Source organism: Amblyraja radiata, chromosome 40 (genome assembly GCF_010909765.2).
Source record: "Amblyraja radiata isolate CabotCenter1 chromosome 40, sAmbRad1.1.pri, whole genome shotgun sequence".
In the NCBI taxonomy this organism is placed as follows: Eukaryota; Metazoa; Chordata; class Chondrichthyes; order Rajiformes; family Rajidae; genus Amblyraja; species Amblyraja radiata.
In genome coordinates this window covers 8,679,476-8,703,341 of record NC_045995.1, presented here as the reverse complement: position 1 = coordinate 8,703,341, position 23,866 = coordinate 8,679,476, and the positions used below count along the sequence as shown (strand labels likewise).

At 50.5% G+C, this 23,866-nt stretch overlaps 2 protein-coding genes across 2 annotated transcripts; one reads left to right on the top strand and one right to left on the bottom strand.

Annotated features, from left to right (window-relative positions):
* The first annotated feature begins 8,553 nt into the window (after positions 1-8,553).
* On the top strand, positions 8,554-13,480 carry LOC116967577 (tubulin alpha chain-like). Its single transcript, XM_033014193.1, has 4 exons — positions 8,554-8,689; positions 8,816-8,964; positions 10,321-11,001; positions 13,187-13,480. Exons 1-4 carry the CDS (start codon positions 8,569-8,571, stop codon positions 13,478-13,480), a joined length of 1,245 nt encoding a protein of 414 aa, XP_032870084.1. The 5' UTR covers positions 8,554-8,568.
* A 6,281-nt stretch (positions 13,481-19,761) lies between these two features.
* Positions 19,762-23,489, bottom strand: LOC116967537 (tubulin alpha-1B chain-like). Its single transcript, XM_033014168.1, has 4 exons — positions 23,315-23,489; positions 23,040-23,188; positions 20,619-21,299; positions 19,762-20,064 (listed from the first exon to the last, which is right to left on the bottom strand). Exons 1-4 carry the CDS (start codon positions 23,433-23,435, stop codon positions 19,762-19,764), a joined length of 1,254 nt encoding a protein of 417 aa, XP_032870059.1. The 5' UTR covers positions 23,436-23,489.
* Between the last annotated feature and the right edge of the window lie 377 nt (positions 23,490-23,866).

The following is a 23,866-nucleotide window of genomic DNA, read 5'->3' as shown; positions in this document are numbered from 1 at the left end:
ATGTGGATTGAAATACACTCGCGCTGGAGGGGAGGAGAAATACAAGAAGACAATATTTACAATGACAGATTATTGACACCAGAGGGACTGGGGCCGTAACAGATGACGGATTACCTATCCCTTCCCAAATGTAGTTCTGTAGATATTTTCCTCCACACCCCGTCCGCCAATAAATGCACACGGTAAAAGCGAATGGTATGTTAGCATTCATAGCAAAAGGCTTTGAGTATGGGAGCAGGGAGGTTCTACTGCAGTTGTACACGGTATTGGTGAGACCACACCTGGAGTATTGCGTACAGTTTGGTCTCCTAATCTGAGGAAAGACATTCTTGCCTTAGAGTAGCAATGTTACAAAATTTTGAGATTTTAAAAATCAAGTCTGTAATTTATCCCATCAGATAAAGCATAAAAATAAGTTTAATTTGACACCTAATTCACTTTCATATCTCAAGTATTTAAAAGGTTATGGCCATTTTCATACTCGGAAATGAGCATCTTGTTCCCTATTGATTTTCTATGGACATAACAAAAAAGCTGTGATCGTGAACAGTCAAAAGCCCATAACTTTCTTAAAAATTAAGAGAACTGAATGAAATTTTCAGTTATCATAGATTGAAGCATTCTGAAACAAATATAAAATAATCTTACTTGGATGACCTGAAATTAAAGCATATAATTAGTTAGTTACCTAATTGTAGCTAATTTCAGACTTCAATTACTAGATCTAAACATCTATCCATTTCTTAATAAATGATTAACATTTTTAAATAGCCTAAATGTCCAAATAATATTCACAAATAATTCACAATAAAACATGATTTTTAAATCTCATTTACATTAATTTATAGGCCAAATGGAAGGAATTCAGTGTTCAATTGCTGTAAATAAATGCCCATTTAAATCAGCTTTCTAGTGGGTCCCTGTGGAACGCGCTGGTTTAGAACGTTCACATTGCGGTAGATTTGTGCCCCAAATGCCCAGAAAAATACTGCGGGATATAATGGGCCCAAAATGAGCTTCTCGCAATATTAAACTTTGTATAAAGGGATCTTTAGAAGCCCTTTTTAATGTAAAAATATACAGCATACCTTCAGTTGACTGCTTTATGAGACCCTGCGGTTGCTGGCGGTCGCGGGTTTAGAGATTGATTTTTAAACTACTATAACTATTATACGAGGCCTTTAAAACTAATAATAGCTTTTGCGACGGGGTCTTCCAGCGATTTTTCGTTAATAATTAACTAGGCTGAACATCTTCGATTTGAACAGCCTAGAGAAAATCGCGTTTTAAACCCGCCCCCCTCTAAACAGCGCCAAAATCGCGCACACCCGCAGCGGCAGATTTTCAACGACGCTTCAGGTAGGCTTTGCAACATACCTACTTAGAGGGAGTACAGAGAAGGTTCACCAGACTGATTTCTGGGATGTCAGGACTTTCATATGAAGAAAGACTGGATAGACTCGGCTTGTACTCGCTAGAATTTAGAAGGTTGAGGGGGGATCTTATAGAAACTTACAAAATTCTTAAGGGGTTGGACAGGCTAGATGCAGGAAGATTGTTCCCGATGTTGGGAAAGTCCAGAACAAGGGGTCACACAGTTTAAGGATAAGGGGGAAGTCTTTTAGGACCGAAATGAGGAAAACATTTTTCACACAGAGAGTGGTGAATCTCTGGAATTTTCTGCCACTGAAGGTAGTTGAGGCCACAGTTCATTGGCTATATTTAAGAGGGAGTTAGATGTGGCCCTTGTGGCTAAAAGGATCAGGGGGTATGGAGGGTACTCTGCAGGTACAGGAAACTGAGTTGGATGATCAGCCATCATCATATTGAATGGCGGTGCAGGCTCGAAGGGCCGAATGGCCTACTCCTGCACCTATTTTCTATATTTCTAAACAACAAAACACACGATGAATATTTGTGGAAGACGCCATCGATTAGGGCAAGGTACAGCTGCGGATGAGGAACTAATGTGTCCATGTTCTACTTGGATGTCATCTAGGTTAGCGACACCTCAGCCCAAGGTGTGAATGGAACATCCGGTCGACAGATAGAACCGGACGTGAAAGATGATTGGTGAGGGATATGTATCCATCTCCTCCCACCAATCAGATGCCCGGGTGGATGGAACGCGCGGCGCTGGGGGTTCTGTCACGTGGGCTCACCATCCTCTCTCTCTGTTGTCTCGGCGGTCGATGGCGGATGTCGCCACTCGCCCTACTTATACCGCGGCCCCGCTCACCAACAAACGCCTCGGATTGGCCTCGCGGGACAATTGACCCGCGGTTGCCCGGAGACATTGTAGTAAGCAAAGGCCGGCGGATTGTCCGCGGTCATGTCCGTCACAGTAGAGTTGATGAATAGCACTGGACAACGGGCAGATGAGATTTGTCGACCTCATTTCAGCCAACATCAGCCAGCCACCAACCCACCCCCCATTTACATCCCAGAGGGCGGCATTGAAACAGGCCTTTCGGCCCATCCATCTCCTCCTGACAATCGCACCCACACTAATCCCATTTGTTCGGCACTGAGTCAAGATTTCAATCCTACTGCGAGGACAATAATCCTTACAGTTATTTTAAGTCTCTACCTTCCATCCATGACCTCTGGTCTTCCACACCAGTAGGCCATGGGAAAGAAAACAAGCCAATGCCTCTACTTTGTGACAAGAGTAGCTAAATTCTGCATCTGTCCAATACATCTAAACATGTTCGAGATGTTGGGTTGGCAACCGCTCTGCCAAAGACCGCAAAAGACTGCAGAGGGTGGTGGATGTAGCCCAGTCCATCACACAGACCAACCTCCCGCCATAATTTTGTCCACCTCCCCCCTCAACCTCCTCCGCTCAATGGAAAGCAAATCCAGCCCAACCGGTCCTCACTCCCCCCCCCTCCCCCACGTATCTCGATGCACCCCCTCGATGCACCCCCTTTGTACTCTCTCATGTGCGGTCACCTAAAGTGTGGAGACCATGGGAAAGATAGAAACATAGTTCCTCATCCGCAGGTGTACCTCGCCCTAATCGATGGCGTCTTCCTCAAATATTCATCGTGTGTCCTGTTGTGTAGAAACATAGAAACATAGAAAATAGGTGCAGGAGAGGCCATTCGGCCCTTCGAGCCTGCGCCGCCATTCAATATGATCATGGCTGATCATCCAACTCAGTATCCTGTACCTGCCTTCTCTCCATACCCCCTGATCCATTTAGCCTCAAGGGCCACATCTAACTCCCTCTTAAATATAGCCAATGAACTGGCCTCAACTACCTTCTGTGGCAAAGAATTCCACAGATTCACCACTCTCTGTGTGAATTTTTTTTCTCATCTCGGTCCTAAAAGACTCACCCCCTTATCCTTAAACTGTGTGACCCCCTTGTCCTGGACTTCCCCAACATCGGGAACAATCTTCCTGCATCTAGCCTGTCCAACCACTTAAGAATTTTGTAAGATTCTATAAGACCCCCCCCCCCCCCACAATCTTCTAAATTCTAGCGAGTACAAGCCGAGTCTATCCAGTCTTTCTTCATATGAAAGTCCTGACCAGTGCTTTAAACCCGCTTGAAGAACCCCCACATGAAGCATCCACACATGATACCCCAGCAATCGGGACGGACGTGTCACGTGGTAAAGGGGGTGTGGGGGGCGTGGGGGGGGGGGGGGGGGGGGGGGGGGGGGTTGGGTTGGAGGCAGGGACCACATCCCATTCAGGCGGTATAAGGGGAGCTCTCGAATGGCCATGTCAGGGAAGGCAAGGGAATAACGTCATGGAACCGGGCAGCGCGGAAACACCTTATACGTGGGCGAGGAGGTGGGTCGTGGAGGATAGGGTCACTCACTCGCTGCAAGGGGAGGCGGCTGAGAGATGGTGGGGGGGTGGGGGGGGGCAGATTTTTACCAGGATGAGTTTTTCTGATCAATGTCATTCATTCCAGAATCTTGCAGCGCGGAGACTGGCATTGGTGCATCGTGTCCCCTCCCTCCCCCTCCTCCCCCCACACCACGATCAGTCTAATACTAACCCGCAGATTAATCGATCCATATCCCGATCAACTCAACCCAGATTCGCCCCCTCCCCCTGCACACCGGGGTGGAGGAGGGGATATACACAGGCTGATCACCCGCCCCTTTTGCACTCCACCGAATTGTGTTGTAATTGTAATCTACACAATGGTCTTGTTCCTCGTTCTGTTTGTCTCTGTCTCCTCCATGGAAAAGCAATTTCACGCCTTAATGACCACCGTCCAGTACCTTTGACACCCACCATCATGAATGCTTGGAGAGGCGTGTCGTGTCTGGCACATGCCAACTCCAGTCTACCAAGCAGCGATAATCCACAGCGATAATCCACCTGGACAAGAAGGACGCACAAGGCAGACTCCTATTTAGCCAAGGTACACAAAAATGCTGGAGAAACTCAGCGGGTGCAGCAGCATCTATGTGGAGCGAAGGAAATAGGTAACGTTTCGGGCCGAAACCCTTCTTCAGACTGATAGGGGTGGCGGGGAGAAGGAAGGAAAAAGGAGGAGGGATGGGAGGAGACAGCCCGAGGGCTGAGGGAGAGATAGGATGGGGAGGAGACAGCAAGGGCTAACAAAATTGTGAGAATTCAATGTTCATGCCCGCAGGAGGCAGACTCCCCAAGCGGAATATGAGGTGCTGTTCCTCCAATTTCCGGTGGTGCTCGCTCTGGCCATGGAGGAGACCCAGGACAGAGAGGCCGGACGGGGGATGGGAGGGGGAGTTGAAGTGCTGAGCCACCTATTTAGCCAATCTGTCTTTTTTTGCAATCAATACCATTATTGCAAACTAGCTCATGGCCAAACACGTGGCAGTCGGAGTCAGCAGCGCCAGCTGCATGTGGATCATCGACTTTCTGTTCAACAGACCACTAACAATGTTCTCCAACATAAAGGTGACATTTGACTTTCAATAATATCTTCTATCCAACTCCCTCATCCTCCGCTCTTTGGAGTTCAGTGGAATCAAGGGCCAGCGCTTGGCAGTCCTTCTCCAGAGACGCCATGTGGTCCCGCGCGTCCTGGAACTCTCCTTCCTCCAGACCCTGTCCCACGTACCAGTGGACAAAGGCCCGCTTGGCGTACATCTTGAGGACCAGGCGGGTCTATCTCCCTAATGCAGAGAGTATCCTAAGTAAGTTGCATGGTGGTGTACCGGAAGAGCTACTGTATACAGCGCCGGAGCCCCGGTTTCGATCCTGACTGTGGAAGCTTGTCTGTACGAAGTTTGTTCTCCGACCAGTCTTTCTGTCTCCGACCACATTTTATCTCTGTACCACCCACTCCCCTGACATCAGTCTGAAGATCGGTCTCGACCCGAAACGTAACGCCCCTGTCCCACTTAGGAAACCTGAACGGAAACCTCTGGAGGCTTTGCGCCCCACCCAAGGTTACCGTGCGGTTCCCGGAGGTTGCAGGTGGTTGCCGGAGGTTGCAGGTAGTGGAAGCAGGACTGACAAACACCTCCGGGAACCGCACGGAAACCTTGGGTGGGGCGCAAAGTCTCCAGAGGTTTCCGTTCTGGTTTCCTAAGTGGGACAGGGACAATAACTAATTTCTTCTCTCCAGATGCTGCCTGTCCCGCTGAGTTACTGTGTCTGTGTAATCCACGTCTTTGGAGTGTGGGAGGAAACCAAATATCTCGGGGGAAAAAATCCATGCACGTCATGCAATGAACATACAAATTTCGTCCCTGGAATAGCCCAGTATCCTGTTCGTCCTGTAATAGGTGGCCCGAGCGGCCTGTTTCCGTGCAGTATAGTTCTATGACTCCATGATGTCAATCCCTGGCCGACTCTGAAATGGCCATTCGAGAGCTCGCCCTCATATCACCTGAATGGGATGTGGTCCCTGCCTCCACCCCTCCCCCACCGTTTAACCACGTGACACGTTAGGCCCGATTGCTGGGGTATCATGTATGGATGCTTCATGTGGGGGTTCTTCAAGCAGTTTAAAGTACTGGTCTCCACACTTCAATGAGGGGGTGACCGCACAGGAGAGAGTACAAAGGGGATCCGTCGGGATGTTGCCCGGAGTGGAATGGTTTCGTGAGGCGAGGTTGGGGGGGGGGGGGGGGGGGGGGGGGGGGGGGGTGGAGTGAGGACCGGTTGGGCTGGTTTTGATGTCCACTGAGCGGAGGAGGTTGAGGGGGGAGGTGGACAAAATTCTGGCAGAGTGTGGGAGGTTGGTCTGTGTGATGGACTGGGCTACATCCACCACCCTCTGCAGTCGTTTGCGGCCTTTGGCAGAGCGGTTGCCAACCCAACATCTCGAACATGTTTAGTTTTATTGGACAGATGCAGAATTTAGCTACCCTTGTCACCAAGTAGTGGCATTGACTTGTTTTCTTTCCCATGGCCTACTGGTGTGGAAGACCAGAGGTTACGGGTGGAAGGTAGAGACTTAAAATAACTGTAAGGATTATTCTCCTCGGAGTGGGATTGAAATCTTGACTCAGTGCCGAAAAAATGGGATTAGTGTGGGTGCGATTGCCAGGAGGGGATGGATGGGCCGAAAGGCCTGTTTCAATGCCACCCTCTGGGATGTAAATGGGGGGGGGGGGGGGTGGGGGGGTGGATACGTGGCTGGCTGATGTTGGCTGAAATGAGGTCGACAAATCTCATCTGCCCGTTGCCCAGTGCTATACCTCAACTCTACGGTGACGGACATGACCGCGGACAATCCGCCGGCCTTTGCTTACTACAATGTCTCCGGGCAACCGCGGGTCAATTGTCCCGGCGAGGCCAATCCGAGGCGTTTGTTGGTGAGCGGGGCCGCGGTATAAGTAGGGCGAGTGGCGACATCCGCCATCGACCGCCGAGACAACAGAGAGAGAGGATGGTGAGCCCACGTGACAGAACCCCCAGCGCCGCGCGTTCCATCCACCCGGGCATCTGATTGGTGGGAGGAGATGGATACATATCCCTCACCAATCACCTTTCACGTCCGGTTCTATCTGTCGACCGGATGTTCCATTCACACCTTGGGCGGAGGTGTCGCTAACCGAGATGACATCCAAGTAGAACATGGACACATTAGTTCCTCATCCGCAGCTGTACCTTGTCCTAATCGATGGCGTCTTCCACAAATATTCATCGTGTGTTTTGTTGTTTAGAGACATAGAAAATAGGTGCAGGAGTAGAGGCCATTCGGCCGTTCGAGCCTGCACCGCCATTCAATATGATCATGGCTGATCATCCAACTCAGTATCCTGTCCCTGCCTTCTCTCCATACCTCCTGATCCCTTTAGCCACAAGGGCCACATCTAACTCCCACTTAAATATAGCCAATGAACTGTGGCCTCAACTACCTTCTGTGGCAGAGTATTCCAGAGATTCACCACTCCCTGTGTGAAAAATGTTTTCCTCATCTCAGTCCTAAAAGATTTCCCCCTTATCCTTAAACTGCGTCTCCTTGTTCAGGACTTCCCCAACATCTGGAACAATCTTCCTGCATCTAGCCTGTCCAACCCCTTAAGAATTTTGTAAGTTTCTATAAGATCCCCCCTCAATCTTCTAAATTCTAGCGAGTACAAGCCGAGTCTATCCAGTCTTTCTTCATATGAAAGTCCTGACATCCCAGGAATCAGTCTGGTGAACCTTCTCTGTACTCCCTCTATGGCAAGAATGTCTTTCCTCAGATTGGGAGACCATATCTATACGCAATACTCTGTACAACTGCCGTAGAGCCTCACTACTCGTATACTCAAATCCTTTTGCTATGAATGCCAACATACCATTCGCTTTTAACATAGAAACATAGAAAGCAGGTGCGAGAGTAGACCACCAGGTCCGTCGAGCCCGCACCGCCATTCGCTCATGGCTGAACACTAAACAGACACACTTACCCACAAACAGTAGACACAAGACACAGAACACAAGACACTACCCTCCCCTTTATACCGCTATCACCCCTCTCCACCCCAAGAACCTCGTGATCTCCTGGGGGAGGCAAAAAAACGGATAAAAACCCAGGTCCAATTCGGGAAAAAAATCCGGGAAATTCCTCTCCGACCCCAATCCAGGCGATCGACACTTGTCCAGGAGATCACTCAGGTCTTACTATACTAACCATACCTAGGTCCATATCCCTGCCCTCTCCCCGTAGCCCCTTATCCCCTTGGCAGCTAAAAAACCATCTATTTTAGTCTTAAATATATTTAACGTTTCTGCTTCCACTGCTCCCTGGGGCAGTGAATTCCATAAATTAACCACCCTCTGGGTGAAGAAGTTCTTCCTCATCTCAGTTTTAAAAGAGCCCCCCCTTATTCTGCAACTATGTCCCCTAGTTCTAGTGTGCATTTATTGGCGGACGGGGTGTGGAGGAAAATATCTACAGAACTACATTTGGGAAGGGATAGGTTATCCGTCATCTGTTACGGCCCCAGTCCCTCTGGTGTCAATAATCTGTCATTGTAAATATTGTCTTCTTGTATTTCTCCTCCCCTCCAGCGTGAGTGTATTTCAATCCACATCGGCCAGGCCGGGTGCCAGATCGGCAACGCTTGCTGGGAGCTGTATTGCCTGGAGCACGGAATCCAGCCGAATGGACAGATGCCCAGCAACAAGACCATCAGAGGCGGCGACGATTCCTTCAACACCTTCTTCAGCGAGACGGGGGCGGGCAAGCACGTCCCGCGGGCCGTGTTCATCGACCTGGAGCCCACGGTGATCGGTAAGGTGGCAGGGCGAAGAGTACTGATATGTTCTACATTATCCCAATCCATGCCCTGACATGTGGGGAGGGTGCATGTTATGTGGCGCAGGTTAATTTTGCATTCCTGCTCCTCTTCCCCTGCAGATGAGGTGCGGACCGGCACCTACCGGCAGCTCTTCCACCCCGAGCAGCTCATTACTGGAAAGGAGGACGCGGCCAATAACTACGCCCGGGGCCACTGCTCCATCGGCAAGGAGATCGTGGACCTGGTCCTGGATCGCATCCGGAAAGTGGTAGGTGGATTTGCAATAGAGCTTCCGGAATTTCTCCCTCAATACACCACTTCCAGTCGCGTCTCCCTGTCTCAGAAACTAGTCTGACCGTGTAAAGACAAAACCCTCCACTCTCTGTGTGTGCAAAAACCACTCCCGCATATCGCCTTTAAATTATCGCCCTTTCACTTATGCCCTCTCGTCTTTGACAGTTCCACCCTGGGAAAGTGGTTCTGACTATCTAACATATCTGTGCCTCACATGCTTGTACATACTTCTTCAAGAGTCAAGAGTCAAGGGTGAAGAGTGTTTTATTGCCATAGAGGGAGTACAGAGAAGGTTCACCAGACTGATTCCTGGGATGGCAAAACTTTCATATGAAGAAAGACTGGATAGACTCGGCTTGTACTCGCTAGAATTTAGAAGATTGAGGGGGGAATCTTATAGAAACTTACACGCCAGATGTAGGAAGATTGTTCCCGATGTTGGGGAAGTCCAGAACAAGGGTCTCAGTTTAAAGATAAGGGGAAAATCTTTTAGGACCGAGATGAGAAAAACATTTTTCACAGAGAGTGTTGAATCTGTGGAATTCTCTGCCACAGAAGGTAGTTGAGGCCAGTTCATTGGCTATATTTAAGAGGGAGTTAGATGTGGCCCTTGTGGCTAAAGGGATCAGGGGGTATGGAGAGAAGGCAGGGATGGGATACAGAGTTGGATGATCAGCCATGATCATATTGAATGGCGGTGCAGGCTCGAAGGGCCGAATGGCCTCTACTCCAGCACCTATTTTCTATGTTTCTGCCTATGTTTCTATATGTCCCGGATGGGACAATGAAACTCTTACTTGCTGCAGCACAACAGAATATGTGAATATGTCAACTTAGTACTTCCTTATACGTTCCAGAGAAAACAATCGAAATGTGTTCACCCTATTCGCAGAGCTAATCCCAGGCGACAATCTGCTAAACCTCTTCTGAGCCGCCACAGCTGATCCGCTGTGGAACAACCAAACCTGCACATGTTACTCCAAATGCGGCCTAACTAAAGTTGGATTACTTTACTGACATTTCAACCTCGAGTTAAGATGCGGCGCCTTTGCTGTTGCCCGTCAGAGCCCGGTTACACATCCGACTTTCGGAAGACATTTGGCCACATCTATGGGGAGGAGGAGTTAAGGCAGATGTGGGACAAATACAGGCAAATGGGTCGGGCCACGAATGCTGCCCGGAATGGCCTGTACGTGATGGGTGCAAGTTCCCGAATAGACAATGACGCTCAGTAGCCATAGTGGCATCTTCCGTAGTCAGATAACTCAGTAACGTCATATACAAAGGCTATATGTCACTCTTACAATGGCTTTCTCTTTCCTTCCCCTAGGCCGATCTGTGCACCGGACTCCAGGGGTTCCTCATCTTCCACAGTTTCGGCGGCGGCACCGGCTCGGGCTTCACCTCCCTCCTCATGGAGAGACTCTCCATGGACTACGGCAAGAAATCCAAGCTGGAGTTTTCCATCTACCCGGCGCCGCAGATCTCCACCGCCGTGGTCGAGCCCTACAACGCGGTGCTGGTCACCCACTGCACCCTGGAGCACTCCGACTGCGCCTTCATGGTGGACAACGAGGCCATTTACGACGTGTGCCGGCGGAACCTGGACATGGAGCGCCCCACCTACACCAACCTCAACCGCCTGTTGGCGCAGATCGTGTCGTCCATCACCGCCTCGCTGCGCTTCGACGGCGCCCTCAACGTGGACCTGACTGAGTTCCAGACCAACCTGGTCCCCTACCCGCGCATCCACTTTCCGCTCGTCACCTACGCGCCCCTCATCTCGGCCGAGAAGGCTTACCACGTGCCGATGACTGTCGCCAAAATCACCAAAGCCTGCTTCGAACCGGCCAACCAGATGGTGAAGTGCGACCCCCGCCAGGGCAAGTACATGTCGTGCTGCATGTTGTACCGCGGGGACGTGGTGCCCAAGGACGTCAACGCCGCCATCGCCACCATGAAGACCAAGCGCTCCATCCAGTTCGTGGACTGGTGTCCGACCGGGTTCAAGGTGAGTGGAGGGGTAAGGATAAGATGCCCCAATGGAAACATGGGACATTGCCTTCTGAAAAGCGATACCCCAAGAGAATGGTGCATTTTTTACCTGTTCAATAGACGTCCCGTCTTTCATTCACAAGAAGTGGGCATAAAACAACTTCGCACTTCATACTCAATAACCCAAACCATCCTGATCCAGCATGTTGTACTTCCGGTGGCGCTGGTGCCAGCAGCCTCCACCTACAGCCCGGTATCTTTTTGTTTTTTGTTTATTTAGTTATGTAAAAGTGTGTTTTTTTGTGTTTTTTTTGTGTTTTTATGTGGGGGAAGAGGGCACGGTGCGGGGGATACCGTCCTTCAGTCGCTTCCTGGTGAAGACGCGACTATTATACGAGTCGCGTCCTCGCCCCCCCCCCCCCCCCCCCCCCAGCGGCCTACCTACTGGATTGGTGCGGCCTTTCCTGCCGGGATCGACCAGAGCTCGAGCAGCGGCGGGACAGCGCTGATACATCGCGGGGCTGGCGATGCCTTACCGGGGATCGCCGTCTGGAGCCCGGAGTGCTGGGCCTGCGGCACCCACATCATGGAGCTGCGGTTTGCGGAGCCCCCAACGCGGGCGGCGCTGATGGACAGCGCGGGGTCCTGCGACTCTGCCCGGCTCGGCCTGCTGACTCGGGAGCTGCGGACTCGGGAGCTCGGGAGCTGCGGACACGGGAGCTGCGGACTCGGGAGCTCGGGGGCTGCGGACTCGGGAGTTCGGGAGCTGCGGACTCGGGGGCTGCGGATTCCGGCTGCGGGAGGCGGCTAATCTGGAGGTCCGGGCCGCTGAGGAGGAGGATGTTCACCGTCGGGGTTCGGCGTCGGCGTTCAACCAGCCCGGCGTGAGGGCCTGAACATCGGGCCACCCAGGGCGGCGACTGCGGGTGCTAGGAAGGCCTCGACCACGAGTGAACATCTGGGAAGAACGGAGGGGAGGCTGGCTGGACTATGGTGCCTTCCTCACCTTGGTGCCACTGTGTTATGTTGTGTCGTGGACTTTCACTCTTTGTGCTTTTTTAAAAATTCTATTTAATTTTAATATGTTTTATTATTTATTATTATTTATTTATTTTTATTTTTATGATACTGCCTGTGAGGGAAATTCATTTCGTTGTCTCTAACTGAGACAATGACAATAAATTTGAATACAATACAATACAATACAATACAATACACTACAACCAATGGAATATTCCTTGGGCATTTTCTCACCACAATCCTTGAGTCCACGCCTCAATAGCACATGTTAGGCACAACCCTGAAGGGGGCGCCATCGAAGGAGCTGGGGTTAGATGGAATAGTTGGGATTGTTGTGCGCGGAGACGGTAGTGATCCCATGGGAAGAATTCGAACATTTTACCGTATTCCTTCATATAGAATACTCCACGAAAAGTTTCACTTTTGGTGATAATGGAAGTAAATCTGGAGTATTGTGTACAGTTTTGGTCTCCTAATTTGTGGAATGACATCCTTGTGATTGAGGCAGTGCAGCGTAGGTTCACGAGATTGATCCCTGGGATGGCGGGACTGTCATATGAGGAAAGATTGTAAAGACTAGGCTTGTATTCACTGGAGTTTAGAAGGATGAGGGGATTCTGAAAGAAAGATATAAAATTATAAAAGGACTGAACAAGCTGGACGCAGGAAACATGTTCCCAATGTCGGGCGAGTCCAGAACCAGGGGCCACACACAGTCTTAGAATAAAGGGGAGGTCATTTAAGACTGAGGTGAGAAAACACTTTTTCACCCAGAGAGTTGTGAATTTGTGGAATTCCCTGCCACAGAGGGCAGTGGAGGCCAAGTCACTGGATGGATTTAAGAGAGAGTTAGATAGAGCTCTAGGGGCTAGTGGAGTCAAGGGATATGGGGAGAAGGCAGGCACGGGTTATTGATAGCGGACGATCAGCCATGATCACTATGAATGGCGGTGCTGGCTCGAAGGGCCGAATGGCCTCGTCCTGCACCTATTTTCTATGTTTCTAAATAATTGCATCAATTCCTAGTTGCGTCCCTCCCGCCTTACAGCGCCATCCTGCGGTGAAACAAAGCGTTGCATCTGTCCCGCGGCTGAGAGTTGGGACAATCTCACATGATTCACGTTGAGATAAAAGGGCCCCACGAATTCAAATCCTATGTTTTCTCTGTCCATCCCCCGCAGGTGGGCATCAACTACCAGCCCCCGACTGTGGTGCCGGGGGGTGACCTGGCCAAGGTACAACGCGCCCTCTGCATGCTGAGCAACACCACCGCCATCTCCATGGCCTGGACCCGCCTGGACCTCAAGTTCGACAAGATGTACGCCAAGCGGGCCTTTGTCCACTGGTACGTGGGAGAGGGGCTGGAGGAAGGGGAGTTCCAGGACGCGCGGGAGGACATGGCGTCGCTGGAGAAGGACTATCAGGAGGTGGCCATGGACTCCTCCGATCTCGAGAGAGCAGCAGAGGAAGAATAGACGATATTATTTAAAGTTAAACATTGAATCAAATGTGATATTTTACGTTACAGAATACATAACATTTTAGTAGGTAGTTTTACAAATATAACATTTCGCTTTAGCACTATAAGTCTGAAAATAAATCATTTGGAAAAATGCATTTGTGATTGTGCCTCCTTAGAGACCTTGTTGATTGGGAGGAAAATTAAATAAGAGCTTTAAACAGGAGCAACGGGATAGGTCACAGCTGGAGGTGATGGCCTTGTTGCGACTGGATTATAGGTCCCCAAATAGTCAATGGGAATTAGAGGAACACATATGCTGGTGCAACAGTTGTCCTATGGGATTTGAACTTTCCCAATGTACACTAGGACTGCCATAGTGCCAACTGGTTAGATGTTGTGGAGCTTGGCGAATGTGTTCAGGAAGCTTTCATCGGGCAATATGTAGGGGCCCTACAAGGGAGAGGGAAAAGCCTGACCTATTTGCCGGCGGTCCTAAAATGTAGGAACATAGATTATATCTCTCCTGTCTGATCAGATTTCTAGTTCAGTTTGGAGATACAGCGCGGAAACGGGCCCTTCGGCCCACCGAGTGGGAGAGTCTAGGACGAGAGGCCATAGATGCATTCGAAAAGGCGGGTGATTCTGGATAGGCAGTATGGCTTTGTGCGTGCGAGGTCGTGTCTCACTAATTTTGGGCACTATATAATAATAATAATAATAATAATAATAATAATAATATATATTTTATTGTCATTGCACGTCAGTGCAACGAGATTTAGTATGCAGCTCCACTGATGTACAAGAAAGGTAAATAAATACAATACATAAATAAACAAGCTGAATTGCTTGACGTGACCATCTGAGGGAGACTGTCCAAAGGGGGTGGGTGGGGGGGGGCACTCATTAGGGCCGGTTCAGAGCCGCTATAGCTCTTGGGATTAAACTGTTCCTGAGTCTGGAGGTTTCGGAGGGAAGTAGTTGAAACAGACCGTGGCAGGGGTGTGATGAGTCCTTATGGATGCTGAGGGCCTTCCTGAGGCACCGCGTGTGGTAGATGCCCTCCAAGGCTGGTAGCTCTGTCCCGATGATCCGCTGCGCTCTGTTGACGACGCGCTGAAGAGCTCTCCTCTCCGCCTCCGTGCAGCTGAGATACCACACAGAGATGCCATACGTTAATATGCTCTCTGTGGTGCAGCGGTAGAAGGTTGTCAGCAGCTGTTGGGGCAGGCCAGTCTTTTTTAATGTCCTCAGGAAGAACAGTCGTTGCTGTGCCTTGTTGACCAGCGCGGCGGTGTTTGTTGACCATGTGAGGTTCTCTGAAATGTGAGTGCCCAGAAACTTAAAGCTGGACACTCTCTCCACACTTTCCCCATAAATGGAGATTGGGGCGTATTCTCCAGAATGGGACCTCCTGAAGTCAATAATCAGCTCCTTGGTCTTGGAGGTGTTTAGTGCCAAGTTGTTATTGGCGCACCAGTCCGCCAGGTTCTGCACCTCCGCTCTGTATTTAGTTTCATCACCGTTGGTGATCAGCCCAATCACTGTTGTGTCGTCTGCAAACTTCACGATGGTGTTGGTGTCGAATGCAGGGACACAGTCGTGAGTGAAGAGGGAGTAGAGCATGGGGCTTAGTACACAACCCTGTGGTGTGCCGGTGCTCAGGGTGATGGTGGAGGACAGGTGCGGGCCCAGTCTCACTGCCTGCGGTCGCTCCGTGAGAAAGTTCAGGATCCAAGCGCATATCGGTGAGCTGAGGCCTAGCTGGTGGAGTTTGGTGGTGAGCTTGGTGGGGATGACCGTATTGAATGCAGAGCTATAGTCAATGAAGAGCATCCTCACATACGTGCCCTGTCTGTCCAGGTGAGTCAGGACAGTGTGAAGGGCCAGAGAGATGGCATCCTCTGTCGATCTATTTGCCCTGTATGCAAATTGATGGGAGTCCAGTGAGGCAGGGATGCTGGATTTAATATGGGAGAGGACCAGCCTTTCGAAGCACTTCATAGGGATTGGAGTCAGGGCAACCGGCCGGTAGTCGTTGAGGTTGGTGGTTTTGGACTTTTTCGGCACCGGCACTATGGTGGCTGTTTTCAGGCACTTGGGGACCGTTGCCAGAGATAGAGAGAGATTGAAGATTCTCGTGAATACCTCCGCCAGCTGTCCAGCACAGTCCTTTAATACTCTTCCCTGTACACCATCCGGGCCTGCAGCCTTGCGTGGAGTGATCCTACGCAGAGCGCACTGTACCTCCTGAGTGCTCAGTGTTAAGGCCTGTCCCTCCGCTATGGCCGGGGTTATTCCACACCTGGTGGTGTTGCCAGTATCGAACCGGGCAAAGAAGGTGTTTAGTTCGTTGGCCAGTGTGATATCACTGTGGGGGCAGGCGGGGCTGCTCTTGTAGTCAGTGATGTCCCTGACACCCTGCCACATGCTTCTGGTGTCCGCGGTATTGAAGTGGTCTTCTACCCTTTGCCTGTGGATGACTTTGGCCTTTGAGGAAGTATTGTGATGGTCCACGGGAGGTTTACAAGAATGATCCCAGGAATCACTCATTAAATTCGGCTGTTGATTGCTGCCTTGATGCAGTGAACAGTTTTGGAATTATCAATGAAATGTATACCTTCTTTTCATTCTCCAAAAAGACATGGGCAGTTCTAAAATCATTTTTGCAACCTCAGTCAAAAGTGCCTAAATGTGGGTACTATGTGGGAGGCACATGCAAAAGCCACAGAAGCTGTTTTGGAAAGTTACAGCGCTATAATAATATTATAATATTATAATAATAATAAATAATAATAATAAATCCTTTATTAATCCCCTTTTCAGGGGAAATTCAGGTGTCCTTGCAGCACACTAATAAAAATACAACATAACATTGAAGAAGAAATTTAACATAAAAACATCCCCCCACAACTGTGGGCGAAGGCACAAAGTCCAGTCCCCATCCCCATGTCCACCCGTGGTCAGGCCTATTGCGGCCTCCACAGTCGCCGCCATGGAGGTCCGATGTTTCAGGCCCTCTCGCCGGGTGATGGTGCACCGGCGTCGGGAGAACCCTCTCAGCGGCTTGGGATGTCTGGAACGACCGCTTCCCTACCGGAGACCGCGGCTTACGAAGTCGACAGGCCGCGCTGGTCGGAGCTCCACCACTGGCGATCTCGGCGAGAGATCCCAGGCTCCCGATGTTAAATTTCAGCGCCGCCGCCCGCAGCTGGCCGCTCCATAGACCCGCAGCTCCGCGATGTTTTTTTCTCGGCGGGTCACAGCTCACCGGAGTTCCAGCGCGGCGATCCGGGCTCCGCGATAGCGCACCTGCGCTGTGCCGCCGCCGAAGCCGAGGTTCTGGTCAGGTCCCCTCAGGCAACGCCGCTCCTGGCCCTGCTGGTAGGCCGCGAGGACAGGTCGAAGGCGCTGCCCGGAGGAAAGCAACCTCTCCGACCAGGTAGGGACTTGAAAAACAGCCCCCCCCCCTCCCACACACACACATAAAAAGATTAGACCCCCAACTAACACTTTTAACGTACTAAAAATAAAATTAAAGAAGTGAAAAACACGGACAGTGCCCCACTCAAAAGATGTACAATAACACAGAATGCCCTCGGTCATTTGTACTCTGATATTAATGTGAAAGGTGATACCAGGCTTCAAGCTAACAACCTTTTGCAGAAAATGGAAGCACTGGAATTTGTGTCTATGCTGCATTTTTTGACCCGTCTGCTAGGTCATTTCCACAAGGTCAACATAGCCATTCAGAAATCCAAACTGTTATTGAGTACTTGTGCAATGTTTGTACAGTTCACTTCAAGATTTTGTATGCAAAATTAGAGAAGATTTTCATGGGCGTTACCTCCATCGCGGTGATTGACAGGCGAGAGGGTCTCAAGGTTTTTTAAACACTCATAACTTTTTTATTTTTCATCGATGTAAAAACCTCGGGGCCTGCTCAGCGGAGGAGGACTGAGAGTAAGATGGCCAAAAATCATAACGATATATGGTAGCGGTTTTTCTAAAATCAATATACAGCGCAGACAGGAAGCGGTCAAGATGAGACTTTTAATTATATACTCGACCAAGTGCAGACCCGTTGGGCCTGCTCCCCGAACGCAGCCGTGCCCTACCCGTAGCCCCCACGGGAGACGTGGTCCTCCAACTCAAGCGGCTCAGGAATCAGCAGTGCGGCTGTTTTTAAATGGCGTCTTTGAGGCGAGATGCGGGCGCCAGCAGCCTCCTGCTGGCCAGCGGCCATAACGGCTCCTGGCGCCCGCATCTCGGGGCGGGGGGGGGGGGGGGGGGTTGAAGGATTTTATTAAAAATGTGTACATAAACACGACGAAATTTAATGAGGAGTGGATGCTTGGAATGAAATGGAATGAAAAGTGAAATCTGTACCGAAATGGAAAAAATCAGGGCGTTTCTGGGTCTGATGTTGGCGTAGCAACGAATCAAAGGCTGGCAGCCACAAATCAGAAACACACACAGCCACACAGCCAGCCACACACTGAGTTTTAAATATAGATAGATAGATATATGAATGTGTGTGTGTGTGTATATATATATGGTTTTAATAGACCGCACACGGAATTAGGCTCCCTTGAAGTAATATGAGCATTGGCCAATAGATGGCGCAAATTTTTTCGATCCATAGAAACAGAGAAACATAGAAAATAGGTGCAGCAGGAGGCCATTCGGCCCTTCGAGCCAGCACCGCCATTCATTGTGATCATGGCTGATCGTCCCCTATCAATAACCCGTGCCTGCCTTCTCCCCATATCCCTTGACTTCACTAGCCCCTAGATCTCTATCTAACTCTCTCTTAAAACCATCCAGTGACTTGGCCTCCACTGCCCTCTGTGGCAGGCAATTCCACAAATTCACAACTCTCTGGGAGAAAGAGTTTTTTTTTCACCTCAGTCTTTAATGACCTCCCCTTTATCCTAAGACGGTGGCCCCTGGTTCTGGACTCGCCCAACATTGGGAACATTTTTCCTGCATCTAGCTTGACCAGTCCTTTTATAATTTTATATGTTTCTATAAGATCGCCCCTCATCCTTCCGAAGCCTTGTATTTTCAATCTTTCCGCATATGACAGTCCCGCCATCCCAGGGATCAATCTCGCGATGGTAAGTAAGTCCGCAGGCTCCGCGACTGGAGCCCCAAGTCGTTCCGGTTGGAGGCCGCTCCACGGTGCTCGGCCCCAACGACAACGGAGACTCGACAGAGAAAAGGTCCCCCCCCCCCCCCCCCACCCCCCCCCCCCCCCCCCACACACACACATACCCAGTATAAAAAAAAACACTTTAAACTGCACTCAAACGAGACAAAAATAACAAAAGACAGACGGACTGCAGATTGCATTGATGTGCATAGTGGCACATTTGGGCAGGTATTGAGGGAAAAGTGAACGATGTTTGATATATTCTTAATGACCTTTGGAGTGCAAGAGAATGTTAGAAACATAGAAACATAGAAAATAGGTGCAGGAGTAGGCCATTCGGCCCTTCGAGTCTGCACCGCCATTCAATATGATCATGGCTGATCATCCAACTCAGTATCCTGTACCTGCCTTCTCTCCATACCCCCTGATCCCTTTAGCCACAAGGGCCACATCTAACTCCCTCTTAAATATAGCCAATGAACTGGCGTCAACTACCTTCTGTGGCAGAGAATTCCACAGATTCACCACTCTCTGTGTGAAAAATGTTGTTCTCATTTTATACACAACGTTGAATCTACATGCAATTTACACAACGTGTTCATAGTTAACGCCTGGGTGGCAATTATTTGTCTTCTATGTGGCTATCTCGCGGTGCTGTAAGCAAGACCTTCACTGTAATGCCCCTGTCCCACTTAGGAAACCTGAACGGATACCTCTGGGGACTTTGTGCCCCGCCCAAGGTTTCCGTGCGGTTCCCGGAGGTTCCCGGAGGTTTTGGTCAGTCTCCCTACCTGCTTCCACTACCTGCAACCTCCGGCAACCACCGGCAACCTCCGGGAACCGCACGGAAACCTTGGGTGGGGCGCAAAGTCTCCAGAGGTTACCATTCAGGTTTGCTAAGTGGGACAGAGGCATAACTGAACCACGAGGTATTTGTGTAGGTGACAATAAACTCGAATCGATTTGAACCCCAAGCCCGTCAATACCCTTTCGTGTTCTTAACTGTTACAATGGACACTATTGGAAACTCGCTTTCACATTAATTTATTTTCATGATTATACCTGGTTTTACATTCTTGAAAGTTTTAACTGCTAAATGTTCTCTAAAATAAAAGGTGACATTTGACTTCAAATAATATTATCTATTCTTCTCCCTCTTCCTCTCCTGCTCTTTGGAGTTCGGAGGAGTCCAGGGCCACCTCCTGGTAGTCCTTCTCCAGCGACGCCATGTCCTCCCGCGCGTCCTGGAACTCCCCTTCCTCCAGCCCCTCTCCCACGTACCAGTGGACAAAGGCCCGCTTGGCGTACATCTTGTCGAACTTGAGGTCCAGGCGGGTCCAGGCCATGGAGATGGCGGTGGTGTTGCTCAGCATGCAGAGGGCGCGTTGTACCTTGGCCAGGTCGCCCCCCGGCACCACAGTCGGGGGCTGGTAGTTGATGCCCACCTAGGGAAAGTGCAGACATTGGACTTCAATTCCTGGACCCCCGTCAACATGCGAGCCCGTCCCAACCCATTCGCCGCGTAAACACCGTGAACTGCAAAGCCTCTGTTGCCCGCGTTGCAAAGTGGAACCAGGCTATTTAGTGATGAACCCAATTCTTCACTTCCGCCCCCTATCAGAAGCTCAATGTTTCCTGGAGCATTCTCACTGGCACCCGGCAGAAAGAGACACTTCGCCCCACCGTCTCCAAGCACATGAATTCCTTCAAATCCACCCCCTCCCCTCCATCCCTTGTGCCATCATCAGCACAGGATGTCTCCTGCAAATGTTGGGACCGGTGGGAACATTCCCATGGGATGACTACAATGCGTTGGGGTGTTGAGTAGGGAGGGCACACTGGTGAGAGAGGGGGAGGTGCTTGTTCAATTATTGTCGATGAATACAGGGGCATCTATTTAACATTTTTAGCCGTGCCGTTCACCTGAGGAATCGGACAAACAGAGCCCATCCCCTCCTCCACCAGGTACACACGGTTTTGGCTCAAACCCTTCACTCACCTTGAACCCGGTTGGACACCAGTCCACGAACTGGATGCTGCGCTTGCTCTTGATGGTGGCGATGGCAGCGTTGACGTCCTTGGGGACCACGTCCCCGCGGTACAACATGCAGCACGCCATGTACTTGCCCTGGCGGGGGTCGCACTTCACCATCTGGTTGGCCGGCTCGAAGCAGGCGTTGGTGATCTGCGCGACCGTCAATTGCTCGTGGTAAGCCTTCTCGGCCGAGATGAGGGGCGCGTAGGTGGCGAGCGGGAAGTGGATGCGCGGGTAGGGGACCAGGTTGGTCTGGAACTCAGTCAGGTCCACGTTGAGGGCGCCGTCGAAGCGCAGCGAGGCGGTGATGGACGACACGATCTGCGCCAACAGGCGGTTGAGGTTGGTGTAGGTGGGGCGCTCGATGTCCAGGTTCCGCCGGCACACATCGTAAATGGCCTCGTTGTCCACCATGAAGGCGCAGTCGGAGTGCTCCAGGGTGCAGTGGGTGACCAGCACCGCGTTGTAGGGCTCGACCACGGCGGTGGAGATCTGCGGCGCCGGGTAGATTGCAAACTCCAGCTTGGATTTCTTGCCGTAGTCCACGGAGAGTCTCTCCATGAGGAGGGAGGTGAAGCCCGAGCCGGTGCCGCCGCCGAAACTGTGGAAGATGAGGAACCCCTGGAGTCCGGTGCACTGGTCGGCCTGAGGGAAGGAAACCAGAAAGCATGAATAGAATACCGGATGTGACATTGCTGATGTTCGTTGCCCAACTACCACTGAGTATTGGGCGCACAAAGATTGGACTGGATTGATCGAGGGGCATCGTCTCTTCAGGCATTTACACGCAACACCTACAGGCAGAAATATTTGGCAGTCTGGGCCCGAACCATTTGCCTCGCGTTCCTCCTGAACATTTCCCATCCAATGTCATTTCGAAATCACTTTCGAAATTTGGAAAGGCATTCGGCCTCCGACGTGTTACAGCAAGGGACGCCTACCTGATATTGGGCTTGACGTATAAATAATGTAATCTAACTTTGGAAAGGGGATATTTTAGGTACTGTGTGCAGTTCTGGTTGCTCCATTAAAGGAAGGATAGGAAGGTAACGCCCCTGTCCCACTTAGGAAACCTGAACCGAAACCTCTGCTGACTTTGCGTCCCATCCAAGGTTTGTTTGCGGTTCCCGGAGGTTTTTTTTAACAGTCTCCCTACCTGCTTCCACTACCTGCAACCTCCGGCAACCACCTGCAACCTCCGGCAACCACCTGCAACCTCAGGGAACCGCACAGAAACCTTGGGTGGGGCGCAAAGTCTCCAGAGGTTTCCGTTCAGGTTTCCTAAGTGGGACAGGGGCATAAGAGTGTGGAAGAATTTAACCTGAAATAAACCGGGATTGGAGGAATTTAGCTCTATGTAGAGATTGGAAAATCTGGATTGTTTCCTTTACGGTACGTCGGAGGGCGAGAGGAGACCATATGCGAGGTGTATTGATAGGGTAGATAGTTAGAACACCTTTCCCGCGGAGAAAATGAGAAAGTGAACTGGGCATAGCTTTTGTTGAACAAGTTCCCATATTGTGTTTGTAGAAACGTAGAAACGTGGAAACATAGAAAATAGGTGCAGGAGCAGGCCATTCGGCCCTTCGAGCCTGCACCGCCATTCAATATGTTCATGGCTGATCATCCAACTCAGTATCCTGTACCTGCCTTCTCTCCATACCCCCTGATCCCCTTAGCCACAAGGGCCACATATAACTCCCTCTTAAATATAGCCAATGAACTGGCCTCAACTACCTTTTGTGGCAGAGAATTCCACATATTCACCACTCTCTGTGTATGAAAAATGTCGGTCCTAAAAGACTTCCCCCTTATACTTAAAATGTGACCCCTTGTCCTGGACTTTCCCAACATCGGGAACAATCTTCCTGCATCTAGCCTGTCCAACCCCTTAAGAATTTTGTAAGTTTCTATAAGATCCCCCCTCAATCTTCTGAATTCTAGCGAGTACAAGCCGAGTCTATCCAGTCTTTCTTCATATGAAAGTCCTGACATCCCAGGGATCAGTCTGGTGAACATTCTCTGTACTCCCTCTATGGCAATAATGTATTTCCTCAGATTAGGAGACCAAAACTGTACGCAATACTCCAGGTGTGGTCTCACCAAGACCATGTACAACTGCAGAAGTACCTCCCTGCTCCTATACTCAAATCCTTTTGCTATGAATGCTAACATAACATTCGCTTTCTTCACTGCCTGCTGCACATGCATGCCTACTTTCAATGACTGGTGTACAATGACACCCAGGTCTCGTTGCATCTCCCCTTTTCCTAATCGGCCACCATTTAGATAATAGTCTACTTTCCTGTTTTTGACATAAACACACTCCTGGAATTGCGGTGGTAATAGAGAAATTCTGGGAAACATTATCGCAAGTCCACCTACCACTTTCCGGATGCGATCCAGGACCAGGTCCACGATTTCCTTGCCGATGGAGCAGTGGCCCCGGGCGTAGTTATTGGCCGCGTCCTCCTTTCCAGTAATGAGCTGCTCGGGGTGGAAGAGCTGCCGGTAGGTGCCGGTCCGCACCTCATCTGCAGGGGAAGAGGAGCAGGAATGGAAAATTAACCTGCGCCACATAACATGCACCCTCCCCACATGTCAGGGCATGGATTTGGATAATGCAGAACATATCAGTATTCTTTGCCCTGCCACCTTACCGATCACCGTGGGCTCCAGGTCGATGAACACGGCCCGCGGGACGTGCTTGCCCGCCCCCGTCTCGCTGAAGAAGGTGTTGAAGGAATCGTCGCCGGCCCCGATGGTCTTGTCGCTGGGCATCTGTCCATCCGGCTGGATCCCGTGCTCCAGGCAATACAACTCCCAGCAAGCGTTGCCGATCTGGACGCCAGCCTGGCCGATGTGGATTGAAATACACTCGCGCTGGAGATGGGGGGGAAACACGGGATTAGTACCGGATGGGGACAAATCGATATAGAAACAAAATAATAGAAAATAGATGCAGGAGTAGCATTCCCTCTCACTCCCTTTCATCTCCCTGCCTTCCCTGCCACCTCACATAGAAACATAGAAAATAGGTGCAGGAGTAGGCCATTCGGCCCTTCGAGCCTGCACCGCCATTCAATATGATCATCCAACTCAGTATCCTGTACCTGCATTCCCTCCATACCCCCTGATCCCTTTAGCCACAAGGGCCACATCAAACTCCCTCCTAAATATAGCCAATGAACTGTGGCCTCAACTACCTTCTG